The sequence below is a fragment of the Phocoena sinus genome, chromosome 7 (genome assembly GCF_008692025.1).
Source record: "Phocoena sinus isolate mPhoSin1 chromosome 7, mPhoSin1.pri, whole genome shotgun sequence".
Classification (NCBI taxonomy): domain Eukaryota; kingdom Metazoa; phylum Chordata; class Mammalia; order Artiodactyla; family Phocoenidae; genus Phocoena; species Phocoena sinus.
Window position 1 is genome coordinate 62,922,475 of NC_045769.1, and position 13,118 is coordinate 62,935,592.

General features: G+C 42.1%; 1 protein-coding gene across 1 annotated transcript in view; it reads right to left on the reverse strand.

Moving 5' to 3' along the window:
* The window catches only part of MYO3B (myosin IIIB), a 428,930-nt gene that overhangs the window by 282,344 nt on the left and 133,468 nt on the right, over positions 1-13,118 (reverse strand). Inside the window, exon 8 of the mRNA XM_032638633.1 lies at positions 2,526-2,591. Within this exon, the coding sequence (XP_032494524.1) occupies positions 2,526-2,591 (66 nt within the window). The remainder of the gene's footprint in view (positions 1-2,525; positions 2,592-13,118) is intronic.

The following is a 13,118-nucleotide window of genomic DNA, read 5'->3' on the forward strand; positions in this document are numbered from 1 at the left end:
CACCTAAAATATACAATATTTTCACTAATAAAACCAATAAGGACAAGTCATTAAATAAATAGAAGACTGATGACATTTTTCCATATCTTAAATTAGTAATAAAGCACACAATCACTTAACTTCTATTTACCTTCCTTGGTCATTAGAACCTCTTCAGACACTCTACTCTGTAGTTTCAACAAGATGCTTTTGCTTTGCCCCTGATGTATGCATACTAAAGGCATTGTTTTCTATGTTGGGTCCTCCATTCTAGTATCAACACTTTTCTAAGTCTAAAGCAACTCAGAATGAGCACATTTGGAATTCTCAGAGTTGGGGAAGACATAAGCAGATTTAATTGGCATATAACAGGATTTGGCATATAACAGGATTTGCCATAAAGAAAAATCAGCAGTAGAGAGGGATTTCTATACTGTATTTAACCAAAGTCCCAATCCTATCATCAATTATGTACCTTTATTCCCAAATCTATCCAAGCAATACTGTGCTCAGTTTAAGAACACAAACGTACTCTTGAAGAAGTATACAGAACCCAAACTTTGGTGAGTGGGTCAAGTCACATTTTAGAGGCATCACTAGAGCTCGATATATGAAAGTGTATCTGTGAATATGTAATGTGGTTTTCCAGGCCAGCAGCTTAGAGAAGGTCAGTCAAGGGCATCTATGTGCAGCAATGGAATGAAAAGGAAAACTCTTTGGCTCCAGCCTTTGCCAGCAAAATCACTGGAACCCTAGCCCTTGGATTTCTTTCCCTGAAAGAAACACATTTCAGATCAGCCACCAGGATGTCTTTAGCTCTCCAGGGCCTTCCACCTCCCCCTTTGGCTTCCAAATATCAGGAAGTGGCTCTTCCTCTGCTCCTATGGGAGCATCATCCCTCCTGCTGTTATCTGTTGTCCCTCTCAACATTGCCCACTGTCACCACCATTGACTTGGGGCTGCTTCTGCATTCTGCAGCAACATCAGAGTGGGGACTGAAGGGACAAGGAAATGTCCTCCATCCCTGGCCTTGAACTTCATGGTCACATTCCGCCACAGCCTTGCTAGTAGAATCCTTGGAGTTCTTTACCCTTCCTCTCTCCTGAGGACGATGGCAAAAAGCTAGAGGGATTGACTGGACAGTCAAACAATTTCAGGGACCTTGAACTATGTTGCATTGAAATGAAAATGAAACACAAATATGTTTTGGAATTCAGAATTTTATCAAATTTTAGAAAAGCAAACCCGTGCATTTACTGTATTTTATGTAACATCCCCAGCAGGATCTGGGGCAGCACACTGTAATCAAACACATTAATATATCTGCAGCAATTCACATGAATATTCACACTGAGTAGGATAAATAATGGCTATAAATAGCCTCAATTCAGTTTAGGTCATGTGTTGCCACCAAATCAGTTCACATAAGGTCAGGGCTTGCAGCTAAATGACTCAAGTACAAAAAAACTTCCATCTTTCAGAGGTCTTTGGATTTTCAAACTGTGAACAAGGGATTGTACTGTGTTTAAGGAAGGCGATCAAGAGACCCAGTCTGCTCCACTGCTCTGCATCTTGGTGGAAGTTAAGTATGCACATAGGTATAATTTAGAGAAATTTGTCTTGACCCTTCCCTACTTCCTGTTTATCAGCTATTTTGGTCACTTCTTTTCTCCTCCCATGACCTCTGAACCCCGTGTTTGATACAGTAGACACTGAGAGCACCTCTTCCCAGCTCCTAGTTAGGATATGGCTTCTAACGGCCTTGTCTAGATTCCTGCCCCCGCAGTTCACCAGGCCCCTTGCTTGGGGTCGTATAGCCCCCTCCAACATACTGAGCATCTTCCCCAGAGTCAGGACCAGTGTGGTTCTCTGCCAGGGGACAGGCCAAAAGCTCATGTTCCCAGCACTCAGTCACCACCCTGTTGGTGCTGCTGTTGATTCTGTTCCTGTCTTAGTCCCATGCAATACTGCCTAGCTCCTGGTAACAGAGCTCCCACCAGGAACATCGCCCATCAGTTGGGTTTTCATCTTGTTCTTCACACTCTGAGCCCTGGCTGAGGCTCCTCACCTTGGAGCCTCAGGCCTGAGATCTTACTTTGGCCCCTCAAGCATCTTGGGAACTGGAGCCCTGCTCCCAAAGCACAGATCCTAAAGCAAAGCCCAACTTCCAAGCTGCAAAACCTCTACTGAAGGCTGCCACCTTCTGTCCCCTCTCTGGCCCAAGAGTGGGTATCAGATTTTTAGATGCAGTCTCCTCCCTTATTAAACAAGACCCACTGGCAATATTTGCCCCAGGACAGAGCAGAGTCAGATGAATGTGACACATATGATCAGAAGAACTGATTATAACCAAGAGTCAAATGGAACTCCTTATTTCTCAAATCCTGCAGGGGCATCTTCTATCATTTACTGGAACAAATTTTGTGTCATAATGTGCTAGAAGGCATAACAACTTCTAGCGCCAGGTCAATTCCACACCTTGGACTTCTCCAATCACTGTCCAAGGACTTGCTGGATGAGCAATTTTCAGTGGAAGAAATACTCACTGTGAAATGAAGTGGTTGAATTCCTCACACCATTTTTCCGGATGAAGTAAAGTTGGTGGAGGATTTCTGAAAAATAAAAGCAATTTTTTTCTTACAAAGAAAGGGTGCCGTTAAAAGCAAAATATCAACTTGCCTTTACTGATATTGTTCTAAATAGCTCTGATAAAATCTATTCTTGGGGCTTCCCTGGTGGCACAGTGGTTGAGAGTCCGCCTGCCGACGCAGGGGACACGGGTTCTTGCCCCGGTCCGGGAAGATTCCACATGCCGCGAAGCGGCTGGGCCCGTGAGCCATGGCCGCTGAGCCTGCGCGTCCGGAGCCTGTGCTCTGCAACGGGAGAGGCCACAACAGTGAGAGGCCCGCGTACCACACACACACAAAAAAAATCTATTCTTATTTCTTCCTGGGTGAGAGTCATTCACCAGTGGTAAATTATAAAGTACCAGCCCCTACTCATCTAGTGGCTCATTTCCATTGACTGAAGGCCAATCATGTCCACGGCTTTCTGCAGGACCTCTGAGGGTTACACACATCAACAACATTCCTCAAGGAACAGACACTGTAGTGAAGGGTGAGGCAAGCACACAGCCACTATAACTGAGAGCTAAGTATTATCAGCGCCATAAAAAAGCTATAAACTGAGTGCTAGGGGCTTGAGAGAAATAGACTTTTAATTTTACAGGATTTTCAGATCATTATACTACCATTTGAATTAATTATGTGATGCAATTAAAGTATACTTATAAATTCACTGGTCACATTTTTAACTCTTTCCTATATGTCAACCTCTGCAATAGGTACTGGAGAAAGCAAAACCACTAAGACAAGTTTCAGACCCCAAGAAGATCCTGGGTAGCAAGGAGGACATACACCTAATACAACTAAGTAGTGGCGGTCCAAGAGAACTAGAGAACTGTGGAAAGACTCTGGTAACCAGACCATTTCCTGGTGGGAAGGCAGGAAAAGGAAAAAGTAAGAACCCTGCATTTGGCTGAATATTTACCCAAAGAGAATCAATTTTAAAACAGAAGGGACATTACCTGTAATTGATAAGAATTTTTTCTTTCTAGCTATTAATGGAAATAGGGGTTTGTGAGCAAGTCAAGTTCAACAAATGAAGAAAGTTACATTTCTGCACACCTGAATTATGACTGTAAATCTGAAACCCACTAAAAATCTTAAACACCTTTGTATATATAACCCTTCACTTGGGTTCTGTTTCCTAAAGCCATAGATTGCTCAGCCTCCATAGGCAGAGGCAGGGGAAGCAGCAAGAATGACCAGAAATTTTAAAAATGTATCAGATAATGTGATTGTAATTTGCCTCTTCAATACCATTCCATTTTTCATTTCTTCTAGTACAATTTTTATTCTGGCACAATGCTGCCATATATATTTTCCTGAGTTCCTTGCATCTAGATGTGGCCATGTGACTGCGTTCTGGCCAAATGATATATTACTAAAATTGTTCTGTGGTGTTTCCAGAAAGTCTTCTTAAAAGATGGGAGACATGCCATTTTTTTCTTCCCCCTATTTGCTTCCTGAAGCATGGATGTGATGGCTGGAGCCTCAGCAGCCATTTTGGACATGAAATGAAAATGAGAGCTATGAGCTGAGTATGGCAAAGAAGGTAGATAGGAAACTGGATTCATGATGACATTGTAAAGCTGCCATACCAGCTCTAGACTGCTTCTCCCTAGTCTTCCTTAACAGGAAAGAGAAATAAACTTCCATCTTTTTTAAGCCACTGTTATATGCAATTAATCCTAATTGAGCTGATCATATTTCAGAGTATTATCCTATTACATGATTAGAACACAATTTGATAAGTATATCACAACTACAAAGGTAAGTGGAAGCATAATAAAGGGGCAACTTACCCAATCTGGGGAGTCCCAGAAGACTTTAAAAAGAAAGTGAACTTGAGCTGGCCCCTGAAGATAGGTTGGATTTTTCAAGACAGAGGAGAGGGAAGCCATTTCAGGCTTAGGAAACAAGATGTACCAAGCCACAGAAGTGTAAAAAAGTCTGGTAGGTTCAAAGAACATGAGTAATTTTTTGAGGCTAGACTATATGATTCTTTCAGGTCTGGAGAGACAGTAGAAGGGAAGGATGAGGTGGGAAGGAAGAATGATGAGAGGAAATATATGGTTTCCCCATTCTGCATAAGAATTTAATCATCCTTCAGATCTTCTGATTCAAAGACCCAAAGGAAAATTATCTGTGTACCCACCTAGAAAGCGTAACAGTTGAAAGTTGCCCTTCAGTCATCTTGGAGGCTGCCTCTATCTCATTCATTTCATTCAACAATATTTGCCTTTATCTTTCCCTGGCTTTCTTTAAATAATAAAAGTACCATCATATAACTTCTGCTTTAACACCAGCATGGCTGACCTGTTCTTACTGGCTCCAGCTGTTTGAGACTGTACATGCACATGTCCTCCCAGTTCACCTCTGTGGGCATCTCTCAGTGAGCGGCTTACCCTACATCATCTCTACAGCCCTCTCCAGAGCTGGAACTTCCCTTGCTCTGCTCAGGTTTCCTGCTCATTCTGCTCTCATGGAGGTCAGTTCCACAGAGAAGAGGTGCTCAAGCAATCTACTGTCTAACACACTTCATCCAGCCCCAAACCCGTTAACCGTTTTTGCGTGTGGATGAAGCAGTTACTTGTAGACAGAGTAACAGACTTGATTAAACCGTAGTAAGCTTGACCTTGGCCAGCCGAGCACGGAGGGATAACCCTCTACTGCAATTAGAGAATGACCTGGCAAGGGTCCACCGGAGGAATGGATGGAAGTGTCAATACTTGTGTAGAGAACACTGTCCATTGTCCCTTCCCTGTTTTCAGTCTGTCCCTCAGCAGGAACCATGGGCAGGGGCTACTGTTTATGTGTTGGCCTGAACAGTAGGACACAGAGGAAAGCAGCAGATCGCCACCCACCCAGGCCACCACCAATCCATGGTGGCCTCACATGAACCCCACACAAGGAAACACTTTCTCTGAAGCTTGGCATATTAGGAATTTGGTCTTAGAGAAGCTCATTTGAACTTGTAGATGACCCGCCTTTCCTGGAGTCCATCCATCATACTTAGGTTCAGTAAATTGACGTCTTGTGAAAGATTACTATCTGAGTATAATGGAAACTAAAAGGAATTTGAAGGCTTTACAGTACTTTGTTTGCACTGGCAATATAAACTCTAGTTCTCCTGCCATCCAGGAAGAGCACCAAATAATAACAATTGCACCTTTTTGGCTCCTCTCAACACTACAGATGCAAACTACAACCTTGCCCAAAAGGGTCTCTCCCTGAAAGGAGAGATACTTCATATTCAGTGTGATAGAAGAGTCAGTGCATAGCTGAGATAGGCAGGTCTCACTCAGGTACTTGTACGGATGCTGAGAGCAGGATGTATGAATGGTGAGTCCTGAAAGGTCCAGGAACCTGAATAACAAGCGCTCATTTGGATGATGTTTATAAACATACCAAGGCAATGTAGAAAAGAGGTTAGTCAGTAAAGGAGAATGACTGTATTCGATTTGAGGTTTGCCTGCCTGGATTTTATTCCTGTGTTTTGACCCTAAATTCAATTTCTACAAAATGATCCCCTGCACACAGACAGGATTAGGGCTACATGAGGCTAGCAGCAAGGGGCGATGCCCATTTTTGACATCATAATCCTGGGTCCAGCAAATACGATGGAGATAAAGTTAACCTTCTTCCCCCAAAGCCTCTGTGGAACAAAATGATTTGCTGAACAGTCAAACTGAATTCATTTTAATTTCTGAAATAGAGAAGTAGCTGATTGGATGAAGGGGGGTACCTGACCTCAGGACAACCAATCCAAGTTTAATCTGGTAATCTATGCCAAGGCATGACCCCAAATGATAAACTGGGTCAATTCGATTCTCTTTAGAAGGTTTTCCTTTTTTTTCACCTTGAACTGAGAAACAAAACAAACAAACAAACAAAAAACCAGGAGAATGAGGCACTTTAGTAATGGGAGCTGAAGCTGAAAGATCCATGACAAGAGGCCATGGAGTACACTGTACAAACTGGTTTTAGGAAGCAGATACTAGGAACAGGCAGGAAACCAGGGAACGAGAAGAAAGCAGGCCAAGTAGAGAAGAAAGGAAGAAATGAGCCGCAAGGAACACAGACCCCATGATGGGAGACCATGTAGGTTTTTCTTCAGTTTCTTTTGTGAGTGCTTCTCCCTCTGGTGCACCTACAATATTATCGGCCCCAGCATTCTGTTCTTAGCTCTATTCTCCTCCCGTTCTACACGTTCACTGAAGGCTCACTATACGTCATCAGCTTCCTAATCTATATCTCCTGCCTCAATTTTCCCTCTGCCTTTTGGCTGGGGCATCCAGCTACTTATTAGAAGTTCCATTTTGATTTCCCAGGGGCACCTTAAAGTCAGCATGTTCAAAACCAAACTCACCATTTTCCCCTAAATCTGCACTCTACCTGGTTGTTGAAGTCAGAAACTTGAGCTCCCCCCTCTCCATTGACCTCACATCCAACTTGAAAAGGCAGAATAAGGGTTCCCCTTATTAAAGAAGTCCACATTCTAATGCCCAGAGCCTATGAACATGCTACCTTCCACGGCAAAAGGGATTTTGCTGATGTGATTAAGGTTAAGGACGTGGAGATGGAAGATTACCTTGGATTATCTGGATGGACTCAATTTAATCTCAAGTCCTTTAAAGCATAAAAGAGAGGCAGAAAGAAAGAAGAGGCAGGACAGATTCAAAGTGTGAAAGGTGCTCTACTCGCCACTGTTGGCTTTGAAGATGGGGGAAGGGAGCCATGAGCCAAGGAATGCTGGTGGCCTCTGATGGACCTCAGCTAATACCCAGCAAGGAAATAAGGACCTCAATTCTACAAATGCAAGAAACTGAATTCTGCTAATGACCCGAATGAACAAGGAAATCAGTTCTCCCCTAGAGCCTCCACAAAGGGGTACAGCCCTGCTGACACCCAGATTTTAGCCCAGTGAGATCCATGTCAGATTTCTAAGCTACAGAACAGGAAGACAATAAATTTGTGCTGTTTTAAGATGTTAAATTTGTTAGAAAAGCAATAGAAAACTAATATATCAATCAAACACCAACACCTATCAGTTCTACTTCCTAAATTCCTTTCTTATCACCCCATCCCCTCCTTCACAGCCGAGTTCAGTCCCATCATCTCCATCAGCCTACTCCAGTAGCCTCCTTATTTTTCTCTTTCCCTCTATCCTCATCTCCCTCTAATCCATCTTGCACTTGGCAGCTAGAATTTCTTTATAACATACAAATCTGACCTTGTTATTTTCTTGCTCAAAATTCTTCAGTAGATCTACACTGCCAGCATGATAAAATGTCAACTATTTTGCATGATATACAGATGGCCTTGCCTGCCCATCTACCCAATCCCATCTCAAACCACCTGCCTATGCTCACCCAATGCTGCAGTACTGCACTGTGCAGAACTTGCAGCTCCTAAAGCAAGTCCTGTTCTTTCATGCCTTGGGGGTCTTTGCACATGCTATACCTTCAGTTTTAGAATGCTCTCCCCAATTTGTCAACCTAGCAGGCTCCTACTCATGCTTCATGGGTATCTTTAGTACCTAGCACAGCAGCACTCGGTAAATTTTTGCTGAATGAATGACTACATGAATGAATGCACACAAACATACATATACTGTAAGTAAACCAAGAAATGATGCCAGGACAAAATATGACCTTGGTCCCCAAAGTAGCATAAAATTAGACAAATATGGAACAGCTCCTTTGGATGTGAGCAACTTCACAGCAAGCAGGGTTTGAGGAACAAAGGAGTCCACTTAGGTAGTAACTTGAGTTGGATTTGACAATATAAGCCTCATCTCTCATCATCTGGGCTACCTTTGTAGCCCAAATGTCACCAGGTCCCTGAACATACTTGACTAAGGTGAGCAAATCAATCATGATTTAAACTGCATTATAGACACTATCTAATGTCAGGACCACTATATACATGCATGGGGGTTGGAGACAGAAGAGGATCAAGACTAATAATTATCCCATGTTGAGTGGTATTACAGTATACCAAGCTCCATGCGAAGTGTTTCACATGTAGGACAACAGAACATCACAACAATCACATTCCTATTGCAATAACAATAGGAATTATTATTCCAGTTTCACAGGTGGGGAAAATGCAGCTTAAAAGAAGGGATTTGCTTAAAAACATCCAACTAAAAAGTGGAAGGGTCAGGTTTCAAGGAGGTATTTCTGTCTCCAATGTCTACCACACTGTTCTCTGTATTTCATCTAATGAAGAATCCATTACTCTGGAAGGTGAATGAAGAGAACATACATGCAAAAAATGACAGAAAAACAATTAGCAGGCAATACCTCTAAGAAGGTGCAAAATAAAGTCCTCTAATATTAAAGTACACTCAACAAGGAGACGCTGAGTAAAAGATTTATCAATGGGACTGAGTTAATTAAGAAAGACTTCCTGGAAGTTGTCAATTTTGAGGCAGGTCCTAAACAGGATATATCAACCAGTTGGTGAGAGGGGGAGGGTGTTAGGAAAGGAGAAGGAGAGTATAGGGAGGAAGATATAAAGACTGAAGTATAATAGTTAATAAATAATAACATACAGTTAAATAAGCACAGGAGTGTGTTCAAAAGTTATTCTATGTCTTTACTCATAAAAGCAATAAAGCAAGACATTTGAGCACAATGAACTATTCTGAGAGTGTTAAACACTGCAACAACACAGCTGCCATTCTGACAACTGTGAGATTCATTAATGAGGGTGAGTGGTTAGATCCGTGCCTACGTCTCATCCTTCAGTATCACCACCTAGCCCCAGCCAATGCTGCTTTTTGCCCTAAGTCACATCTTCCCTGTTCAAAATTAATTATTTCAAATTTTTTGTACTTATTTGTAATACATGACTCCATCTTAATTTTTTAAAATTCCCCAATGCAGGGACATAGAAAGCAAAGAGCAAAATACCTCTTCGTTACCACCCCTAATCCCAGTCTCCTCCCTGTACCAGTACGGCTTGTATTCTCTGACATTTTGTTCTTGCATTTTAAAATATTTGTTATAAATATAATATATATATTAATATATATAAAAATATATAATATTTTTGCTGTGCTATAAATTATAATACAAAAAACACAATATAAATTTTATATTAGTATTTATAATATATTTATAGTTGGAGACAGTAGGAATAGGATTATATGCTACATGTAAGTGTCCTAGTACCTATTTTTTCCATTCAGTAACATGGCTTAAAGATCATCCCATGCCAGTTTCATACCCAAATAGTTTTCCATAATGTGTGCAAACTATAGCTTAGCCATTCACCCACTGATGGATAGTCAGGCTGTTTCTAGTTTTCTTTCACTGTTAGAAAGAAGGCTGAAATGGTTTACACATGTCATAAGTGATTTCTAACTTTTAAAATGTTTTTTAGGTGGCGGACACCTCCTGTCAGTGAACATTTAGGATCCTGCCATGTAACTCAAATGAAGAGAATGCAGGTGCTGATTGCCTCATTTTCTCGAGGTGACCCAGTGAGCAGTTGTGGAGCAGAGGAGAAAGCGACCACCCAAAGGGCTTGTAGGGCTGTGAAGAGCACCCCTGGGTCACCACCCCCTAGACCACGCTGTGAATGAGAACTCTGAGTTATTCAACCCCACCAGGGTCAGAGCAAGAACCCTGCTGCTGGGGTCCCCTCTGCCCCTTGCAGGCACCTGCTCCCTAGTTCAGACAGTGGGTACCTCTGGGTAATTATCTTGACACATGGGACACAGACCAAGATTTATTCAAAATATACATATAATTCTGCTGAAGAGGAATCATTTGAAAAAAATTAAATAGCTGAAGATATTTCTTTAACATCAGAAAAGAGATGATATGAAAATGACACAGAAATCAGAAACACAATGCTATGCACTGCACCCTCAGTAAACGTGAAAGGCAGGTCCAGGCTAGAATGGATCCCCATGCAGAGTGCTAACTCCACAGTGAAGGCAGCTCTATCAGGGGCAGTCTTCTGAAGCAGGGAAAAGGAGGAAAGAAAAGGTTTGCAAGGACAACGCTAGATGGGAACATGTCTGGAAAGAAGCAAATGTAGGAAAGGAAAAACACCTTTTCTCCTTCACCCTTCAAGTTCTCAACTGGGGCCTCTGTAGCAAAGAACAGACAACAAGAGAAAAGCATACAAATTTCTTTAATATACGTTTTACATGCATGGGAGCCCTCATAAGGAAATGAAGGCCCGAAGAAACAGTTAAACCTGAGTATGTTGAAGAGTGGAGAGTCCTGGAAAGACGTGATGGAACAAAGAGTATGAGTAAGTGTGGTGAACTGGGGAAACTTAGCAAGGCCTATTCATGCAGGTCCTTTCTGTGTCCACTGTCTTGGTCTTTGGAGGTAAGGATGCTCCTTCCCTCCGGGTGTAGGGAGGAAGAGGGTCTTATGACTTGCTTCTGAGGAAGGTCAGAAAGCCCTTCCTGCACACACGATTTCTCAAATTCCTTCAGTTTGAAATATTCAATATGCCAAGGTCCCATATTCAGGGGTAGCGTGTCCTGAACCGTGTCACAAAAACAAAATGAGCCTAAGTCACATCTCAGCCTTAGATAACCACTGTCTAAGAAAGTAGAGGTTTTATGATTAATACCTATGATAATTTATTCTACAATAACTGAAGAAGTTACTAAAAGCAGTGAGGAGAAAAGCAAAGATTTGTACTTAAACTTCAAGCTTGTTGATTCCTTTCTTTTTCTGATTCTTAATAAGCTAATTTGATCCTGTCCCTTAAATAACACCGTTTGCAACATTAAGCTGTAATCACTAAAATGTAAAGTTACCACATCAAATCACATGGCTTATAATAAACCCATTTTTAACCATTTACCATCAGTAAGTGACAAGATGTTCATTTCCTCTGGCTTTTCAGCCCAACAAGGATCTGTTTCAAATATCATCTCAGAATCCCAAGGTTACATTATGTTCCCCATGTCAGGCCTGTGCTTGAGATAGGGCGTGTCATGGAGCTTTATTAATCCTTGGCCACTACACTAACATTTCAAATGTTTACAAAAGGCATGAATTCCATTTTCTAATTCTCTCTAAAGCACATTGGGGTACCCTTCCCTTCTCTGTACTCTCACTATGTAAACACACAGGACACACAGGCAACTCAGCCACGCATGCAGAGTGCGAGAGAAAGTCAAGGACAATAGAAATTGCTGTATCAAGTGGTGTGTGGCTCACTGTCTGAGCCAATGTGGTCATTTGCTGACATCCGTTCTTCAATTTCCTCCTTCAACAAGAACTCAGCAATGCCATCAAATCCAACTGTTAGTGTCCAATGTGTCAGGGAAGTAGACCTTGCCCAAGGGCTGACTAATGACCCTTTACCTCTGTGGTCCTTTATGCATAGAGTGCAAGCCACAAGTCTATTTTTTTTCACACACAGTTTTAAGTGTATGATTTATTAATTCATGATTTTAAAGAGATGTGTTTCATATAGATGACGTTTTCTAAATGCTTTTCCTATCCTCAAATTCTGGACTCTTTCTGTGGGTTCTGTGGGATTGTACTCATTGAAGGTGATCACTAAAGTGTGTCAAAGCATTTTGTAGATACAGAATCACTCCCCAATTAGGTTAGCATTTTAAGAAAAAACAGCTTTATATGTGGTGGGGTGAAAGTCACGGCGATAAGACAGTGGGCCAGGGAACAGGCAAAGCTAAAGAGCATGGGTTAGACACGCTATGCTTTCCTGGAGTATCCATTTTTCTGGTGATAAGTTATTTAAAGTTGTTTCGGAGTAGGCGAGGGAGAGACAATAAAAAGTAGGACTTCTCCCTGCCTGGGTTCTGAACTAATTGAGGAACAAGAAAAAGTAGTCAGCAGATTGAGTCCAAAATGACACCTTTATTACCGATAGAGCTGATCTCAGAGAATGTGGCTTTTACCTGCAGGAAGTAGGCTTTCTAAGACTGAAAGACAGAGTTAGGCAGACTTATCCAGCTGGTCTTGGGGCCAGGGCTGGGTCCCTCACTCAAGGGCAGAGCCTTGGCCACTGAGCTGAGTGCAGGCTGAGAACAATCCCCCAGGGCAGGCTGACTCTCAAAAGAAAGGAGAAGGGAAAGAGCTGGGATCTGCACGTCCAGTGCCTTCCCAAATTCACCATTTGCATACATCACTTCTGATCCTCTAGGCTCTAATCAGTTTAGGTCCAATCAGAAGACAGGAAAAACACCCATAATTTGAATAGGGAAAATTTAATATAAAGAGTTCTTAACTAGTAATAGGGGATTAGATACTAAGGAGTGAAGAGAACTCTAACAAGTACACAAAGAGCAGATATGGGAGCAGCTACCATGTCTAGATGAGACAGGTTATTTGAGGAAGAAACTAATTTGGAAGAGCCCCTGCCCCCAAACTCAAGGCTGAGACTCAGACCTCATTGGAAAAGATGTGACTATGGCCTATGGTGGGTGAAGTTCTCAAGGTAAAACAAGCCAGGGCTGGCAAACAGGAAACCAGCTGCCTGGTGCCTGAGACTCACTAGGAAGCTGCC